The 21661-nt window shown below is 38.8% G+C and overlaps 1 protein-coding gene across 3 annotated transcripts in view; it reads left to right on the top strand.

The window, feature by feature from the left end:
* Positions 1-21661, top strand: part of tspan4a (tetraspanin 4a) — a 456166-nt gene that overhangs the window by 405353 nt on the left and 29152 nt on the right. For all 3 annotated transcript variants that reach the window (XM_061974854.2, XM_061974853.2, XM_061974852.2), the window contains one exon: positions 1739-1870. In XM_061974854.2, the coding sequence (XP_061830838.1) occupies positions 1739-1870 (132 nt within the window). The remainder of the gene's footprint in view (positions 1-1738; positions 1871-21661) is intronic.

Genomic DNA, 21661 nt, shown 5'->3' on the forward strand with positions numbered 1-21661 from the left:
GCGTTGAACAGGGAGTGGGGTGTCTTAGTGTCTTTCAGAAAGCCTTGAAGTCACTCTGTTCGGCGTCACGGAACAAAGTCAAAACGTCCCAGATATCCTTGAAAGGGGGAATGGATTTTAGTACATCGTTTGTTGCAATGGTCTCACTGGGGTGTTTGCATAATGTCCTTGCCAAGGCCAGTGCAGAGGAAGCCGAATTGTAGTCAGATGACCTGGACGATCAGAATGCAGTTGCATTGAAACCATATTTGATTTACACTATATTGCCAAAAGTATTTGGCCACCCATCCAAATGATCAGAATCAGGTGTATAAAGTCAAGCACTTAGGCATGGAGACAGTTTCTACAAACATTTGTGAAAGAATGGGCCGCTCTCAGGAGCTCAGTGATTTCCAGCGTGGAACTGTCATAGGATACCACCTGTGCAACAAATCCAGTCGTGAAATGTCCTCGCTCTTAAATATTCCAAAGTCAACTGTGGGCTTCATTATAAGAAAAGAGAAGAGTTTGGGAACAACAGCAACTCAGCCACAAAGTGGTAGGCCACATAAACTGACAGGGAGGTGTCAGCGGATGCTGAAGCGCATAGTGCATAGAGGTCGCCGACTTTCTGCACAGTCAGTTGCGACAGAGCTCCAAACTTCATGTGACCTTCCAATTAGCCCACGTACAGTACGCAGAGAGCTTCATGGAATGCGTTTCCATGGCCGAGCAGCTGCATCTAAGCCATACATCACCAAGTCCAATGCAAAGTGTGGGATGCAGTGGTGTAAAGCACGTGGCCACTGGACTCTAGAGCAGTGGAAACGCGTTCTAAGGAGTGATGAATCATGCTTTTCCATCTGGGTACCTGATGGATAAGTCTGGGTTTGGAGGTTGCCGGGAGAACGGTACATTTCGGACTGCATTGTGCCGAATTTGAAATTTATTGGAAGAGGAATTATGGTGTGGGGTTGTTTTTCAGGAGTTGGGTTTGGCCCCTTAGTTCCAGTGAAAGGAACTTTGAATGCTCCAGGATACCAAAACATGTTGGACAATTCCATGCTCCCAACCTTGTGGGAACAGTTTGGAGCGGGCCCCTTCCTTTTCCAACATGACTGTGCACCAGTGCACAAAGCATGGTCCATAAAGACATGGATGACAGAGTCTGGTGTGGATGAACTTGACTGGCCTGCACAGAGTCCTGACCTGAACCCAATAGAACACCTTTGGGATGAATTAGAACGGAGACTGAGAGCCAGGCCTTCTCGACCAACATCAGTGTGTGACCTCAACAATGCGTTTTTGGAAGAATGGTGGAAAATTCCTATTAACACACTCCACCTTCCCAGAAGAGTTGAAGCTGTGATGGCTGCAAAAGGTGGGCCGACATCATATTGAACCCTATGGGTTAGGAATGGAATGACATTTCAAGTTCATATTTGAGTCAAGGCAGATGGCCAAATACTTTTGGCAGTATAGTGTATATGTCAAATATGTGTAAAGAAATCGTAACTGACCTGCAGTGTGAACATAGTGGGATTCTTTGTTTGAGCACCCTATTATACGAAATAATACAAGGCAAAGCAGACAGAATAACCAAAAACTGGTGCTAAATTTGGGCTGAATTTTTAGTCATTATTATTAAAAACAAAGGCGACAAAAACCGTAGTACCATTGGATTGCCCAAAGGAGAACAGTTTAAAGTTTTTTTTTTTCTGAAAACAAAAACTAACTTCATGGTCTGTCTATGATGCAGTTCCGCTGCTGCGGCGTGACCAACCACACCGACTGGTTTGAAGTTTACAACGCCTCCCGTGTGCCGGACTCCTGCTGCCTGGAGTACAGCGACAACTGTGGCCTAGACAACCCAGGAACATGGTGGACAGCGGTAAGTCCCAGCATGACATTCTAACAGTTCTTCTTCTTCTAAGTCTTTTTTATTTTTGCGTTGCTTCCTAAATAATACATCAGTCACTGCAAAAAAAAAACAACAAAAAAAACACTCAAACCACTATACAGCATCCAGGGTAGTATATTCCTTTTAAGGTTTATGAACTCAATAACAGGAAGTGCAGTAAAGATAATCATAGTCTAGCCCAGGGATTCTTAATGTTGTTGACCGAGGGCAGGGGTCGTCAAACCAAAATGTTGAAAGAGCCATATTGGACCAAAAATTAAAAAAAATAAATCTGTCTGGCGCCGCAAAAAAATAAAGTCTTTTATAAGTGTTATAATGAAGGCAACACATGATGTAAGTGTCTATATTAGCTATATTAGCCTACTATCAATATGACTTTAAAAGCCTTATATAAGCGTTATAATGAAGGAAACACATGATATAAGTGTCTATATTAGCTATATTAGTCTACTATCAAAGGCTGACGCAAATCTTCGTTGACAGAAATGTTGTATTTTTCATTTTTATTCTCCACATTTTTGCAACATTGGAAATCATTAGTAAAATGGAGGCTTCTCACGGGATGAGATAACTTCCGGAAATGACTGGCTCAGAATGGCCAAAGGTATAGATGTGTGTGTCCAAGTTTAAGGAAACGGCAGGCTGTCTTCTTCTAATGGATTTATTACAATCTTTGCAAGCTGGGTAACGTTTGCTGTGGTCTGGAACAACATGGCACACAAACAACTATCAGAAATGCAGCCAATATTGCATGCAGATAATGTGTCATAAGACATGCAAATGTAAATAAAATTCACAGAGGACATAAGTAAAGGAAATTAGATCAGCTCAAATATACCTTCAAACAAGGCATAATGATGCAATATGTACATACAGCTAGCCTAAATAGCATGTTAGCATCGATTAGTTTGCAGTCGTGGATTGACCAAATATGCCTGATTAACACTCCAACAAGTCAATAAAGCTCACCTTTGTGCATTCACGCACAGCATAAAATGTTTGGTGGACAAAACGAGACAAAGAAGGAGTGGTATAAAACACGTCTTTCTGTGGCAGCATCAACAAAAGTTGTACATGTAAACAAACTACGATGAGTTCAAAGATCGCTAATATTCGCAGGACAAAATGGTGCTTGCCAAATACTCTCATCAGTGAAACATATATAACATAAGCAGTGGGATTTCTAACAATTAGGAAGGTTTGTGTCATGTTTGTTCTTCTACAGAAACCATATTAAAACAAAAACTTTTTCCATTGTCACACATCTCTGAAAGAGGTCCAGGGAACCACTAGGGCGGCGCTAAAGAGCCGTGGGTTGCTAAACCCCCGACCTTGGGGCCCAATTTTCCCACTACAGAAGGGTACGGGCCCGGGCCCATGCACGTATTAACACTGAATTAGTAACCTTCTCTTGATTTTAATCAAGTTCAATAATCATATCTAACCTACTTACTGTATACAAACGTGTCAAATGATACCAAACCATGTGTTGATCATAAAGATAATGATTTATTTAAGACATAAACCTTCGGCTTCTGTCAGGCCTCATTAGAATAACAAGACCTAACCCAGGAGTCGGCAACCTTTACCAGTCAAAGAGCCATTTTGACCAGTTTCACCAATTAAAGAAAACAATGGGAGCCACAACATTTTTTTGAAATTTAAAATGAAATAACACTGCATACAATTTTTTTTTTTGCTTTGTGCTATGTATAAACCAAGGGTCTCAGACACGCGGCCCACACCTTAATACGAAAATTGAATGTTAGTGCGGCCTGCGGGTTTTATATGAATGGCGCTTGTCAGCGTCATGCGTGCAGTGATGGTACAGCATTTAGCACCCACTACAACCAGCGTGCCTGATTAGCCACATGTTGTATGAGGCTTCTGCTTGCTCACGTAGGTGACAGCAAGGCATACTTCGTCAACAACCACACAGGTTACACTGACGGTGGCGGTATAAAAAAAACTTTAACACTCTTACTAATAATGCGCCACACTGTGAACCCACACCAAATAAGAATGACAAACAAATTTCGGGAGAACATCTGCACCGTAACACAACATAAACACAACAGAACAAATACCCAGAATCCCATGCAGCCCTAACTCTTCCGGGCTACATTATACACCCCCGCTACCAAACCCCGCCCACTTCAACCGACGCACAGAGGGGGGGGGGGTTGATGTGTGAGGGAGCAGGGTTGGGGTTGGGGCGGGGTTTGGTGGTAGAAGGGGTGTATAATGTAGCCTGGAAGAGTCAGGGCTGCATGGGATTCTGGGTATTTGTTCTGTTGTGTTTATGTTGTGTTAAGGTGCAGATGTTCTCCCGAAATGTGTTTGTCATCCTTGTTTGGTTTTGGTTCAAAGTGTGGCGCATTATTAGTAAGAGTGTTAAAGTTGTTTTATATGGCCACTGTCAGTGTAACCTGTGTGGCTGTTGACCAAGTATGCCTTGCTGTCACGTACGTGTGCAAGCAGAAAATGCATACTATATAACAAAAGGCTGGGCTGGCACGCTGCTAATACAGATTGTAGAGGGCGCCGAATACTGTATCATTATGGCACGCCCTTATTATAATTGTAAGGGTGAAAATCGGAGAGAGGCACTGAAATCCGGAAGTCTCCCGGGAAAATCGTGGGGGGGGGAGTCGGCAAGTAAGCTGCTGAGCCGCATCAGAGTGATCAAAGAGCAGCATGCGGCTCCGGAGCCGCGGGTTGGCGACCCCTGACCTAACCAAAAATACTGCATAAGAAGGAAAGTTATTTTGAGCTAAAATAAATAAAGTAAATTAATAATGAATATGTTTCATAACACCAAGATCTATAGAGGCAGAAAATATGTACAAAAAGTATAAGAAAAACCTTGATTTACGAACTTAATTGGTCCTTGAACAGGGTTTGAAAATAGGAAAAATTTAAGCAAATTTGTCCATCAATGTAAATATGAATAATGAGTTCCAGCCTCAACAAGTCCATATTTTAGTAATAACAAAGTCAAAACAAAAAGAACTAGCTGAACTGTCCTCATTCACAGCCTCCCTGCCAACACGCACACACAGTGTCACTAGCGCTGTGGTGCCCTCCTTAAAGGCTTACTGAAATGCGGTTTTCTTATTCAAACGGGGATAGCAGGTCCATTCTATGTGTCATACTTGATCATTTCGCGATATTGCCATATTTTTGCTGAAAGGATTTACTAGAGAACATCGACGATAAAGTTTGCAACTTTTGGTCGCTGATAAAAAAGCCTTGCCTGTACCGGAAGTAGCAGACGAGTAGCGTGACGTCACAGGTTGTGGAGCTCCTCACATCTGCACATTGTTTACAATCATGGCCACCAGCAGCGAGAGCGATTCGGACCGAGAAAGCGACGATTTCCCCATTAATTTGAGCGAGGATGAAAGATTCGTGGATGAGGAAAGTGAGAGTGAAGGACGAGAGGGCAGTGGGAGCGATTCAGATAGGGAAGATGCTGTGAGAGGCGGGTGGGACCTGATATTCAGCTGGGAATGACTAAAACAGTAAATAAACACATGACATACCTGTATATATACTCTATTAGCCACAACACAACCAGGCTTATATTTAATATGCCACAAATTAATCCCGCATAACAAACACCTCCCCCCTCCCGTCCATATAACCCGCCAATACAACTCAAACACCTGCACAACACACTCAATCCCACAGCCCAAAGTACCGTTCACCTCCCCAAAGTTCATACAGTACATACAGTATATTTCAATCAATCAATCAATCAATGTTTATTTATATAGCCCTAAATCACATTTCCCCAAAGTCCCCAAAGTTACGTACGTGACATGCACATAGCGGCACGCACGTAGGGGCAAAGCGATCAAATGTTTGGAAGCGTACTCACGGTACCGTGTCTGCGTATCCAACTCAAAGTCCTCCTGGTAAGAGTCTCTGTTGTCCCAGTTCTCCACAGGCCAATGGTAAAGATTGACTGTCATCTTTCGGGAATGTAAACAATGAAACACCGGCTGTGTTTGTGTTGCTGAAGTCGGCCGCAATACACCGCTTCCCACCTACAGCTTTCTTCTTTGCTGTCTCCATTGTTCATTGAACAAATTGCAAAAGATTCACCAACACAGATGTCCAGAATACTGTGGAATTTTGCGATGAAAACAGACGACTTAATAGCTGGCCACCATGCTGTCCCAAAATGTCCTCTACAATCCGAGACGTCAAGCGCTGACGTCATCATACCGAGACGTTTTCAGCAGGATATGTCGCGCGAAATTTAAAATTGCACTTTAGTAAACTAACCCGGCCGTATTGGCATGAGTTGCAAAGTTAAGATTTCATCATTGATACATAAACTATCGACTGCGTGGTCGGTAGTAGTGGGTTTCAGTAGGCCTTTAACTGTAACAGCAGTTCGCTTCAATTGTCAGGGATATAGACAATAAAATCCACATTTTCTTGTCAGTTGTTCTTCTATAGAGGGAAAAAAAGTGAGTGGGGGAGGCAGTGTCTCCTAACTCAAATTATGCTCGCAACCTGAAGCACAACAAAAAGCCGAAAGACAGCTCATTTCTCAAAATACTCGTAAGTTAGTTGAGGTACCACTGTCTTAAAAAAGTGCACAATCGGGGTTCTGTATGCTTCACATTCCGGCATGGTCAGGTGGGGATTTTTAAAGCAGTTGTTGTTTCTGTTTCTGGAATTGTTGCGTTAACAGCAGGTTTTTCTTTTGTCGTTGAATCTAGCCGTATTTTGCGGGGGAAAGGTCCTGTAAAAAAGCATTTGCCCAAAACCATGAATATCATGAATGACAATGATTCAGTGTGATGGAGCAGGTTGTGTTTTTCATTTGATTTGTGTGACCGTGACTTGAACTGAGGGTGAAAAAGAGGGTGGGTGTTGACTCGTTCCACATTCGTATTATTTTAACTTTATTCTTTCACGGGGGTTGTTAGCATGAGTAAAGCGTGCTTTACGCTTTTAGTTCATTACCATAGCTGCGTGTAATAGGATGAATATTTACATGTCAAATGATACAGCAGGTTGTTACCAGAGGCAATTAGAGTTGCAGAGATAATACGCAAGGACAGCTAATATCAAATATTAATTTAGAACAAACTCCGCCTCCTTGCGGCCTGTTCTTCACCCCTGCAAACTCCTCTGCACTGAATTCATGAAATCCCTGGCTTGCTTGTGCGTCCTATTATCTTGTCACTAAGTAGCATTAGCACCATTCTTTCAGTCATGAAGTGAGTGGGGAAAAGACAAAAAGACGAAAAGAAACAATTATTTATATATATATATATATATATATATATATATATATATATATATATATATATATATATATATATATATATATATATATATATATATATATATATATATAATTCCTGTTTTCCCCTTTTCATTCATCTTGGATCAATTCAAGTTTGTCTTAGCAATAAACAGTATTGTCCAACAAGCACTTTATGCAGGGATAAACAACAAATGATAGAAAATCCATATCCATTTAAGAGTATGTTTCTTGTATAATTCAATCCTGTCTTCATTTACTTATTGGCGCCGCTGATGCCATTCATTCAATTCATATTAGACAGGCTCATTGTGCGGTACCTCGGGATACGAGTAGCCCATGTTAAGAGTTTTTTGAGGGTCTTATACTTAAGGTTGTGAACAAAAATGTGGGTTACGATGCTCCCCTGCACTGGTTAGCGTGTTGAACTTCGTGAGATACGACCAAAACATCCCATCTTACTCGCGAGCAATAGCCTTTAGCTAAAAATCTACATAAAATCAGTTTTGTACAGTTGTGCTCATAAGTTTACATACCCTGGGAGAATTTATGATGTATTGGCCATTCTTCAGAGAATATGAATGATAACACAAAAACCTTTCTTCCACTCATGCTTAATGGTTGTGTGAAGCTATTTATTGGCAAACAACTGTGTTTACTCTTTTTAAATCAAAATGACAAAAGAAAGTACCCAAATGACCCTGATCAAAAGTTTACATACCCCAGTGACTTTGTTCTGACAACATGCACAAAAGTTGACACAAACAGGTTTGAATGGCTAATCAAAGTTCCAATCGTCACCTGTGACCTGTTTGTTTGTAATTAATGTGTGTGTATAAAAGGTCAGTGAGTTTATGGGCTTCTGACAGACCATTGCATCTTTTATCCAGTGCTGCACATATGTTTCTGGATTCTGAGTCATGGGGAAGGCAAAATAATTGTCAAAGGATCTGCGAGAAAAGGTAATTGAACTGCATAAAACAGGAAAAGGGGTATAAAAAGATATCCAAGAAATTGAGAATGCCTATCAGCAGTGTTCAAACGCTGATTAAGAAGTGGAAAATGAGGGATTCAGTTAGACTAGCAAAGATTTCAGCCACAACTGCCAGGAAAATTGTTGGAGATGCAAAGAAAAATCCACAAATAACTTCAGCTGAAATACAGGACTCTCTGAAAAATTTTGGTGTGGCTGTTTCAATATGCACAATAAGGAGGCACTTGAAGAAAAATGGGCTGCATGGTCGAGTCGCGACTGTACTTTGTTCATTATTCTCCTTGGTTTTGTGGAAAAGTGGTTCAGCGGGTAGAGCAGCTGTCCAGACACTTAAAGGTTCCTGGTTCAATTCTAGTCACTGTCATTGTGTCCTTGGCAAGACACAGTTCTACCCAACGTGGTATACATGAAGCTTATCATCGCTAAGCTCCTATGTATGGGTTTCTCATTGTAAAGCGCTTTATATACCACTACCACATACATATCAATAATTTAATTTCATTCATTAATTGTACATGCTGGCAGTGTTTATTCTGCTTCACACTCTACTTTTCCTGTCTTGTATATAATTAAAGGACCTTTACCTGCACATTGCTATACCTTTCTCTGCAGCCTGGGGTCACTCCAACAGCTGCCATGCACTACCGTGACAGTAACATTGTTTTTTCCTGTGACAGTAACTTTGTTGTTCAACCATTGGAACAAAGAAAGTGTTCTTATTTATTTTACACAAGACAATGCTTTACAAAAAAAAATTACAAGAAGGCAAAAATAAAAATAGAATATGCAATTGCGTGTGAAGGCTGAATGTGCTCAAGCCACCGAACCACGTGAGTGGAACTAAAATGCTGTAATGCCCAGGGTGAGTGGAGTGTGTGGATGTTGGAACGGTTCGAATCGGTTGAGAAATGTGTGATAAGAAGATGTTTATATATTGTCCATTCATTTTCAATGGGGCAAAATTCCTGGTAATTCCGTGTAATCCAGGGATTGTTGGAACCAGGAAATATGTTGGCTCGAATGTCCAGGATGAGTGGAGTATGTGGATGGTGGACTGATTCCAATCGGGTGAGCAATGTGGGAGTTAAAAAACTTTGAAAATCGGCATTCATTTGAATGGGAATTTCCTGGAATTTTTGGAATTTCGGAAAAAAATGGAATTAAAAAAAATATAGATAATATCACAATTGTCCTAAATGATATGAATTGGTTGGTGTTAGAATTTTTTGAATCGGTTGAGAAATGTTGACGTTGTAACACTATTGAATTGATAATTGGTATTTCGGAAATCCTGGAATTTCTGGAAAACCGGGAATTTGTATGAAAAAAAAGTAACTTATGATGTCCCAACTAAAAGGAATGTTTGATGATGGTATGGTTGGAATTGGTTGAACAATGTGGACGTTAAAAACGTTTAAAAAAAAAAAGAGTGAAAATAGGGCTTTGAAAAACCCTGAATTCCTGGAATTTTTCTCAACTTAGAAAATGGTGCTTTTTATTTTCCAGGATGAGTGGAAGGTATTGAAAATGAAACGCTTTGATGTGGGTGAGAAATGTAGGAATTGTGCAAGTTTTAAAAATGGCCCATTCATTTTAGATGTGGAAAATGTACTGGAAAACCTGGAATTCTGGGTAATCTGGGGTATTCAGGAAAGAACCCGCGATTCACAGCCAAAATGAACATGATACATGATACTTGAACGATTTGGATCGGATGAAAACTGCGCCCAAAGTTTTTGGGCGGAATAATAATAATAATAAAAAGATGAGTTTTTGGTGTAGGACAACATTTGTGTGAATGCTCGGGCATTCACACAATAAGATATCAACACGCCAATTCTAATTAAAATCCAAGAGTGTAAATTGAAGAGTGCAAAGAAGAAACAAATGACTTTTATTGAATACAGAAAGAAATCTGCACCATACTGAAGAAGAATGAGTCAATAACACCAACCAAGGATGTTAAACTAACATATAAAGGGCGGACATTTATCCATGAAAATATGGATAAGCTGCGGATGGTGTGTTTGACAGAGAAGCAAACACAGTACAATATTATTATTGCTTTACTTCCTAAAAAATACCGGAGTTGTACATTATGCTGTATTGCTTCTCATTCAATATTTCTTATCCGTCAGTGTTTTTCTTTTTTAAAAAGGTATGCTACATGTTACAACTGTGGTGTTTTGAAAGAGAAAGCACCTATCAAATTGATTTAAAATTAATTCGCAATTCCGGTTTTTCAAAGTGCAAACTGCATCGCAGAACGAACAGACTCGTATCCCGAGGTTGTCTTTTTTTTGTTTAATGTTAAATAGATTGACTCCATAATTTAATGAGAACTTCCTTCCTTTATCACAAATGTGCTCAAAGAAGCTGAGGAGGGGGAAATAAATGGAGGAAGGGAATCCTTGTTCTTGTATTTGTCATCAGTGCAAGCTGGTTATTACAGTACCGGTAAGTCCCCCAAATAAAATAACACGCACAAAGTCATTAAGCACCCGTTTGCCTTCTTACATGTTCCCTTGATGCAAATGTGAAACATGAATATTTCAAAGAGCACATAAAGCACAACAACTCCCAATCGTTACCGCTCATTAGCATAAATCAAATATGACTGCCGTGCCGCTTGCGTAACGCTTGGGTCGGACGAAGGCTGGGAGGTGAAAAAATGGCAAAGAAACACACAGAAGAAGACAAAAGTGTGGCAAAAGTTCGAGTCAAGTCACGTCAATATTATTTTTTAATTTACAACAGAAGTGGATGTGATTGGTCCATCGTTGGATGTGACAAAGAAGTGGCTGGAAGGTTCCTATCTGCTCCAACACACATAGTTTTGTCAAATAACCAACTTAACACACACAACCTTTACAGTCGACCCAAAGCAGAGTAAAGTAGCGTTTGACTTTTGCTTTTTTGCATAGGATTATCCAATCAAATAAATTGAGGTGAAAACATAACCTCTTCTGTTGGTGGTGGAAATCATACTTGCCAACCTTCCCGATTTTCCCGGGAGACTCCCAAATTTCAGTGCCCCTCCCGAAAATCTCCCGATTTCCCCCCGGACAACAATATTGGGGGCGTGCCTTAAAGGCACTGCCTTTAGCGTCCTTTCTCACCTGCACTGCAAAAAGTCAGTGTTCAAAAATAAAGGAAAAAAAATACAAAAATTAAGTGTATTTTACTTGAACTAAGGAAAATTATCTGCCAATAGAACAAGAAAATTTGGCTTGTCAAAACTTTCCAAAACAAGTAAAATTAGCTAACCTCAATGAACCCAAAAATACCTTTAAAATAAGTATATTCTCTCTAATAACAAGTGCACTTTTCTTGATAGAAAAAAAAAATGAGACCTTTTTTCTCAATATGTTGAAAAATATTCTTAAATTAAGTAAATGCTAGTATATATATATATATATATATATATATATATATATATATATATATATATGTATACAGTATGTATATATATATATATATATATATATATATATATATATATGTATATATATATATATATATATATATATATATATATATATATATATATATATATATACATACTGTATACACATATATATATATATATATATATATATATATATATATATATATATATATATATATATATATATATATATATATATATATATATATATATATATATAGGGCAGCACGGTGAAAAAGGGGTTGGTGCATCTGCCTCACAATACGAAAGTCCTGAGTAGTCTTGGGTTCAATCCCGGGCTCGGGATCTTTCTGTGTGGAGTTTGCATGTTCTCCCCGTGACTGTGTGGGTTCCCTCCGGGTACTCCGGCTTCCTCCCACTTCCAAAGACATGCACCTGGGGATAGGTTGATTGGCAACACTAAATTGGCCCTAGTGTGTGAATGTGAGTGTGAATGTTGTCTGTCTATCTGTGTTGACCCTGCGATGAGGTGGCGACTTGTCCAGGGTGTACCCAGCCTTCCGCCCGATTGTAGCTGAGATGGGCTCCAGCGCCCCCCGCGACCCCAAAAGGGAATACGCGGTAGAAAATGGATGGATGGATATATATATATAGTTAAATGTTTAAATATTAACTGTCAGTTTGCTGTACTGTGCCAACTGTACTACTATATGAGTACCGTATTTTTCGGAGTATAAGTCGCACCGGAGTATAAGTCGCACCTGCCGAAAATGCATAATAAAGAAGGGAAAAAACATATATAAGTCGCACTGGAGCCCGGCCAAACTATGAAAAAAAACTGCGACTTATAGTCCGAAAAATACGGTACTTTTGTTCTATTGTTTCATTGAAAATAAAACAGCAAAGTCCATTTGGCTGTCATCTGTTTTAATTATGAGACACAATTGTGTCAAAGTCATGATTTTTTTGTTCATGCTTGAAATAAGAAATTATTACTTTAAAAAAGTAGCTTTATACTTGTGAGTGTTGATGACACAGCTTTGCAACAGTTGATATTCTAGTTTCAAGCATGTTTTACTCAATATAAGTCATCAAATCTCAGCAACAAGCTGTAATATCTTACTGAGATCATTTAGGACCAAAACCCTTAAAACAAATAAAACACTAACATGAAATTTGCTTAGTGAGAAGAATTATCTTATCAGACAGAAAATAAGCAAATATCACCCTTATTTGAGATATTTAATCTTACTTAGATTTCAGTTTTTGCAATGTGAAAAGGAGACTATTATACATGTCTCTGTTATCCATAGGTTTATCTATAACCCATAATGTAGGCAGGCACTATAAGTGGCAGTTTTTTTCATAGTTTGCCCGGGGGTGCGACTTATACTCAGGACAGACTTATGTGTGAAATTATTAACACATTACCGTAAAATATCAAATAATATTATTTAGCTCATTCACGTAAGAGACTAGACGTATAAGATTTCATGGGATTTAGCGATTAGGAGTGACAGATTGTTTGGTAAACGTATAGCATGTTCTATATGTTATAGTTATTTGAATGACTCTTACCATAATATGTTACGTTAACATACCAGGCACGTTCTCAGTTGGTTATTTATGCCTCATATAACGTACACTTATTCAGCCTGTTGTTCACTATTCTTTATTTGTTTTAAATTGCCTTTCAAATGTCTATTCTTGGTGTTGGGTTTTATCAAATAAATTTCCCCCCAAAAATGCGACTTATACTCCAGTGCGACTTGTATATGATTTTTTCCTTCTTTATTATGCATTTTCGGCCGGTGCGACTTATACTCCGGAGCGACTTATACTACGAAAAATACGGTAGTAATGTCCAAAAACATAACAGAGACGAAGCAGAAGAACGAAGAAGAGACATGGCGACGACGAGTAAGAAGAAGAAGTGCGCTTGCAAGTTCCAAAATGATTGGAAAAAAATAATTTCAGTTTATCTAGGACAGCTCGAAGGGTTAAGGGGTATGCTGCCTGCAAATTTTGTAGATCAGACTTCTCCATTGAACACGGTGGCCGAACGGATATACTCATTCATGAACGGATTATTTATATATATATATATATATATATATATATATATATATGAAATACTTGAAAATATATACACCCCCCCGCTAAGGTCATGAAGCTCCATTTCCTTTCACAAACACACATTTGGGTTCAGAATTATTAGTGGACTATTTATTGTCTTTTGAGTCTCAGAATAACTGGATATGGCATTTAACCATTGGGAATTACAGCATTTGATGCAGACATGCAGCCATTTAAAGGTGCCTAATTCGGTTTCTAGGGAAATTTTTGCCTAAGCTTTGCCCTGGTTTTTGTATGCCCTCTTGGTTAAGGTACAGCCAAAATTTGCATGTAACAATGTTTTTTTTTTTATCGAGTCAACTGCAAAATAAGCCACCATGCGAGTGTATGCCGGTCAGCTACCCACGGCTCTAGGTCCGCATGCGGCTTTTTAGCGCCGCCCTAGTGGCTCCATGGACCTCTTTCAGAGATATGTGAAAATGAAAGATGAAGAAAAGAAAAAAAGTTTTCCTTTAATATATTTTCTGTAGGAAAACAAGCATGACATGATTGTTAGAAATCCCACTGCTTATGTTATACATGCTTCACTGATGAGAGTATTTGGCAAGCACCGTTTTGTCCTACTCATTTCAGCGATCCTTGAACTCATCGCAGTTTGTTTACATACTTTCTCCGATGCTGCCACAGATAGGTGTGTTTTATGCCACTCCTTCTTTATCTCATTATGTCCACCAAACGTTTTATGCTGTGCGTGAAAACACAAAGGTGAGCTTTGTTGATTTTATTGATTTGCTGGAGGGCTTATCAGACATATTTGGTCAATCCATGACTGCAAGCTAATGGATGCTAACATGCTATTTAGGCTAACTGCATGTACCTATTGCATCATAATGCCTCGTTTGTAGGTATATTTGAGCTCATTTAATTCATTTTACTTACATCCTTTGTGTATTTAATTTACATTTGCATGTCCATCCATCCATCCATCCATTTCCTATCGCTTATTCCCTTTGGGGTCGCGGGGGGCTCTGGAGCCTATCTCAGCTACAATTGGGCGGAAGGCAGGGTACACCCTGGACAAGTCGCCACCTCATCGCAGGGCCAACACAGATAGACAGACAACATTCACACACTAGGGCCAATTTTAGTGTTGCCAATCAACCTATCCCCAGGTGCATGTCTTTGGAAGTGGGAGGAAGCCGGAGTACCCAGAGGGAACCCACGTAGTCACGGGGAGGACATGCAAACTCCACACAGAAAGATCCCGAGCCCAAGATTGAACCCAGTACTACTCAGGACCTTCGTATTGTGAGGCAGACGCACTAACCCCTCTTCCACCGTGCTGCACCATTTGCATGTTTCATGACACATTTTCTGTATGTAATATTGGCTGCATTTCTCATAGTTGTTTGTGTGCCATGTTGTTCCAGACCACAGCAAACGTTACCCAGCTTGCAAAGATTGTAATAAATCCATTAGAAGAAGACGGCCTGCCATGTCCTTAAACTTAGACACACACATCTATACCTTTGGCCATTCAAAGCCAGTAATTTCCAGGAGTTATCTCACCCTCTGAGAAGCCTCCATTTTACTAATGTTTTCCAATGTTGCAAAAATGTGTAGAATAAAAATTAAAATACAACATTTCTGTCAACAAAGATTTGCGTCAGCCTTTGATAGTAGGCTATTATAGCTAATATAGACACTTACATCATGTGTTGTCTTCTATATAACACTTGTATAAGACTTTTAAAGTCATTTTGATAGTAGGCTAATATAACTAATATAGACACTTACATCATGTGTTGTCTTCATTACAAAACTTATATAAGGCTTTTAATTTTTTGCGGCTCCAGACATATTTTTGGGGGGTATTTTTTCGTCCAATATGGGTCTTTCAACATTTTGGGTTGCCGACCTCTGCACTAGGGCCAAGCATCGTTTACATTTGAACCGTGACTAGTACCAAATTGGTATTTTTAAAAGGGTGCCAGTGCATGAACGGTGTCCGAACCAGTACTTGAAAAACGTAAAAAATGCGATTGTGTATCTCTGCTCTCGTATTTTAGTTTGTAAAAAAAAAAGCATGCTCTTTTGGGTTACCATCGGGCCATTAACCTAGCTTTTGAAAGTTTTTCCCCATTATTTTCATTCAAAAGGTTGTGCTTTTTTTGTAGTTTATGCGGGGTCATAAACGGCAAAGCGCCGTGCAGTCAGGTTTGTCGCATTTGGCTACCCTTCGCAATTGATCTTGTTACTTTCGTCAGCAGTCACAGCGTCAGTGAGCGCCTTCCATTAGCAGCCATACGTGTCAATGCAATAACTCAGCCTCCACCGGGTTTGACACGAGATGTTCAGAGGAACACTTTTATGTCGACACCCCGCACACTATGGTTATAATATAAATATAATGGTTGCTTGCACATTTACTTGTGACTTTGACCACAGGCATAAGAGGAATGTGCGATAATAAAGCATTATTGAAACTATGACAGTTGTTGACATATTTTTTTTTTTTCATTTTCAAATTTTTTTATTGTGATTCTGATTCTATTTTCATTTCATAGTTTACTGTGAATCTTGACTAAAATGACAATGAAGTTTTCATACATTTTTTCCAGGAGATAAAATCCAGGTTATTACTTTAATTTTGAAGCTTACTTTGCACTAGGGTTGTACGCATACTTGCCAACCCTCCCGGATTTTCCGGGAGACTCCCGAAATTCAGCGCCTCTCCCGAAAACCTCCCGGGACAAATTTTCTCCCGAAAATCTCCCAAAATTCAGGCGGACTCAGGTCCATGAGGACCCGAGTCCGCTAACCCACAATATAACCAGCATACCGGCCCAATCACGTTATAACTGTAGAATGATGGAGGGCGAGTTCTTGGTTTCTTATGTGGGTTTATTGTTAGGCAGTTTCATTAAAGTCCTCCCAGGGCGGCAACAACACACAACAACAGCAGTCACGTTTTTCTATACCGTAAAGCAGTTCGTCTGCCGTAAACAGCAATGTTGTGACACTCTTAAACAGGACAATACTGCCATCTAGTGCATTTGATGAAAGCACTTTTATGCGTGCCACACAGCAATGCATCAATATATATATATATATATATGTCTTAATAAGGTTATCCAAAAAATAGTGCTCGATACCGTAGTAGAGCGCAATATATGTATGTGTGGGAAAAAAAATCACAAGACTATTTCATCTCTACAGGCCTGTTTCATGAGGGGGGGTACCCTCAATCATCAGGAGAAATCTCCTGATGATTGAGGGTACCCCCCCTCATGAAACAGGCCTGTAGAGATGAAATAGTCTTGTGATTTTTTTCCCCACACATACATATATATATATATATATATATATATATATATATATATATATATATATATATATATATATATATATATATATCCATCCATCCATTTTCTACCGCTTATTCCCTTTGGGGTCGCGGGGGGCGCTGGAGCCTATCTCAGCTACAATCGGGCGGAAGGCGGGGTACACCCTGGACAAGTCGCCACCTCATCGCAGGGCCAACACAGATAGACAGACAACATTCACACTCACATCCACACACTAGGGCCAATTTAGTGTTGCCAATCAACTTATCCCCAGGTGCATGTCTTTGGAAGTGGGAGGAAGCCGGAGTACCCGGAGGGAACCCACGCAGTCACGGGGAGGACATGCAAACTCCACACAGAACGATCCCGAGGCCGGGATTGAACCCAAGACTACTCAGGACCTTCGTATTGTGAGGCAGATGCACTAACCCCTCTGCCACCATGAAGATATATATATATATATATATATATATATATATATATATATATATATATATATATATATATATATATATATATATATATATATATATATATATATATGTATATGTATATATATATATATATATATATATATATATATGTATATATATATATATATATATATATATATATATATATATATATATATATATAGCTAGAATTCACTGAACGTCAAGTATTTGTTATATATATATATTATATATATATGAAATACTTGACTTGGTGAATTCTAGCTGTAAATATACTCCTCCCCTTTTAGCCACGCCCCCAACCACGGCCCCCTCCCACCCCCACCCCCTCCCCCCACCTCCCGAAATCGGAGGTCTCAAGTATGGTTGTACGGAATACCAGTATTAGTATAGTCATACTTGCCAACCTTGAGACCTCCGATTTCGGGAGGTGTGGGGTGGGGGCGTGGTTGGGGGCGTGGTTAAGAGGGAAGGAGTATATTGACAGCTAGAATTCACCAAGTTAAGTATTTCATACATATATATATATATATATATATATATATATATATATATATATATATATATATATATATATATATGTATATATATATATATATATATATATATATATATATATATATATATATATATATATATATAATTATGGGGGGGTGGTAATTATTTTTTTTTTTGTCATAAAAAATACAATCATGTGTGCTTACGGACTGTATCCCTGCAGACTGTATTGATCTATATTGATATATAATGTACCGCATTTTTCGGACTATAAGTCGCAGTTTTTTATTATAGTTTGGCCGGGGGTGCGACTTATACTCAGGAGTGACTTATGTGTGAAATTATTAACACATTACCGTAAAATATAAAATAATATTATTTAGATCATTCACGTAAGAGACTAGACGTATAAGATTTCATGGGATTTAGCGAATAGGAGTGACAGATTGTTTGGTAAACGTATAGCATGTTCTATATGTTATAGTTATTTGAATGACTCTTACCATAATATGTTACATTAACATACCAGGCATGTTCTCAGTTGGTTATTTATGCCTCATATAACGTACACTTATTCAGCCTGTTGTTCACTATTCTTTATTTATTTTAAATTGCCTTTCAAATGTCTATTCTTGGTGTTGGGTTTTATCAAATAAATTTCCCCCCAAAATCCGACTTATACTCCAGTGCGACTTATATATGTTTTTCCCTTCTTTATTGTGCATTTTCGGCAGTAGCTCAGTTACAAAGGATGGAAAGGGTAAGGATGGAAAGGATGATGCAGGTATAAAGTAGACTAAAAACTAGGGGTGTGGGGAAAAATCGATTCGAATTCGAATCGCGATTCTCACGTTGTGCGATTCAGAATTGATTCTCTTTTTTTTTTAAATCGATTTTTTTTATATTGAATTTATTGATTTATTTATTTTATTAATCAATCCAACAAAACAATACACAGCAAGACCATAACAATGCAATCCAATTCCAAAACCAAACCTGACCCAGCAACACTCAGAACTGCAATAAACAGAGCAATTGGGAGGAGACACAAACACGACAGAGAACAAACCAAAAGTAGTGAAACAAAAATGAATATTATCAACAACAGTATCAATATTAGTTACAATTTCAACACAGCAGTGATTAAAAATCCCTCATTGACATTATCATTAGACATTTATAAAAATAAAAATAAAAAACAGTACCACAGTGGCTTACACTTGCATCACATCTCATAAGCTTGACAACACACTGTGTCCAATAGTTTCACAAAGATAAATAAAGTCATATTTTTGGTTCATTTAATAGTTAAAACAAATTTACATTATTGCAATCAGTTGATAAAACATTGTCCTTTACAAATATAAAAGCTTTTTACAAAAATCTACTACTCTGCTTGCATGTCAGCAGACTGGGGTAGATCCTACTGAAATCCTATGTATTGAATGAATAGAGAATCCTTTTGAATCGGGAAAATATCGTTTTTGAATCGAGAATCGCGTTGAATCGAAAAAAAAAAAATATTTTTGAATCGAATCGTGACCCCAAGAATCGATATTGAATCGATTCGTGGGACACCCAAAGATTTGCAGCCCTACTAAAAACGTACCATAGTAGCAATATAAAATATAACATATATGTAATATTTACATATTATATATACAGTATATAATATATACTGATATTTTATATGATTATATCATATGATGTTTTTATATAATATATGCAACATATAACAAATCCCAATTACCATGTACCGTACAAAGTTTGTACAATACTACAGTATATGCAACAGCTGCAGAAAAAAAAAGGGCAGCATAAGATAGAGAGTAGATCCAGCAGAGGATAGACATTATAAACTGAAGTGAAAATTAACTCAGTCTTTTTTAATGCAAATAAACTGAGTATTCCTCTTCTACCTCGTCTGCAGCCTGATATCGAGCCAGCGAGCCCGACAAAAAAGCAGCAGCCGAAGAGTGAAGGCCTTGCAAATGCATTCCCTAGCGTCCTTGTCAAAGCACTGTAATTTATTTGTGCTTAGAATGAATATAGAAACGAACGTGGCAGAACAGAACTAGGATGGAGAGCAAGATGAGTGGATCCACCTTTACATGTTCCCCTTCAAACATGAAGGTAACATTTATTGACTTTCACAATCCACTCCAACCCTCTCTGCATGGTACGCTCTTTGACGACAGCACTTGTAGCAGGCTTGTTGAACCTGACAATTTTGTTCGCTACTGCTTTTGGAGTTGTTCAGCTGCTGCAGTAGGGACTCAGTCACACATATTATTAAAGGGGAACATCATCACCAGACCTATGTAAGCGTCAATATATACCTTGATGTTGCAGGAAAAAGACCATATATTTTTTTAACCGATTTCCGAACTCTAAATGGGTGAATTTTGGCGAATTAAACGCCTTTCTATTATTGGCTCACGTTGTGACGTCACATCGGGAAGCAATCCGCCATTTTCTCACTTTCGTCGGTGTGTTGTCGGAGGGTGTAACAACACGAACAGGGACGGATTCAAGTTGCACCAGTGGCCCAAAGATGTGAAAGTGGCAAGAAATTGGACGAAATTAGTTCAAAATACGCCGACGAAATGGTCAGTCGTTTGTTCCGCACACTTTACCGACGAAAGCTATGCTACGACAGAGATGGCAAGAATGTGTGGATATCCTGCGACACTCAAAGCAGATGCTGACAACTCCAAAACTGGACGGATCAGCTTTCAGGAAAAGAGAGCGGATCAGGGTATGTCTACAGAATATATTAATTGATGAAAACTTTATTCATTACTCCCGGTTTTACGTAAAGTATTATACATAAACTGTGTTTACCAATAATTTAGCTTAAAAACATTTGTTTTTTTCAATCAATCGAGTACATTCGGGTAGTCTTGTGTAATGCAGTATTTTGTGTCTATTTAGGTATGGTTAATCTGAGTGCTGAAATCGTGGAAAAATATATGTTCTTAGCGCGCCTGAAATGGGCTGTCTGCACTCTCAAAGTGCATGTTGTTGCCAAATGTATTTCATATGCTGTAAACCTAGTTCATAGTTGTTAGTTTCCTTTAATGCCAAACAAACACATACCAATCGTTGGTTGGAAGGCGATCGCCGAATTCGTCCTCGCTTTCTCCCGTGTCGCTGGCTGTCGTGTCGTTTTCGTCGGTTTCGCTTGCATACGGTTCAAACCCATATGGCTCAATAGCTTCAGTTTCTTCTTCAATTTCGTTTTCGCTACCTGCCTCCACACTACAACCATCCGTTTCAATACATGCGTAATCTGTTGAATCGCTTAAGCCGCTGAAATCCGAGTCTGAATCCGAGCTAATGTCGCTATAGCTTGCTGTTCTATGTGCCATGTTTGTTTGTATTGGCATCACTATGTGACGTCACAGGAAAATGGACGGGTGTATATAACGATGGTTAAAATCAGGCACTTTGAAGCTTTTTTTAGGGATATTGCGCGATGGGTAAAATTTTGAAAAAAACTTCGAAAAATAAAATAAGCCACTGGGAACTGATTTTTAATGGTTTTAACCCTTCTGAAATTGTGATAATGTTCCCCTTTAACAGGCAGGGATGGCTACCAACACTGATGCAGCAAAAAGGTAGCAAAAAATGTTTTATTTTAGTGAAAAATTAACACAGACTCAGCACTTGCAACCAGTGCTTGTGCAAGATGCAAA

Source organism: Nerophis lumbriciformis, linkage group LG15, assembly GCF_033978685.3.
Source record: "Nerophis lumbriciformis linkage group LG15, RoL_Nlum_v2.1, whole genome shotgun sequence".
NCBI classification, from domain to species: Eukaryota; Metazoa; Chordata; class Actinopteri; order Syngnathiformes; family Syngnathidae; genus Nerophis; species Nerophis lumbriciformis.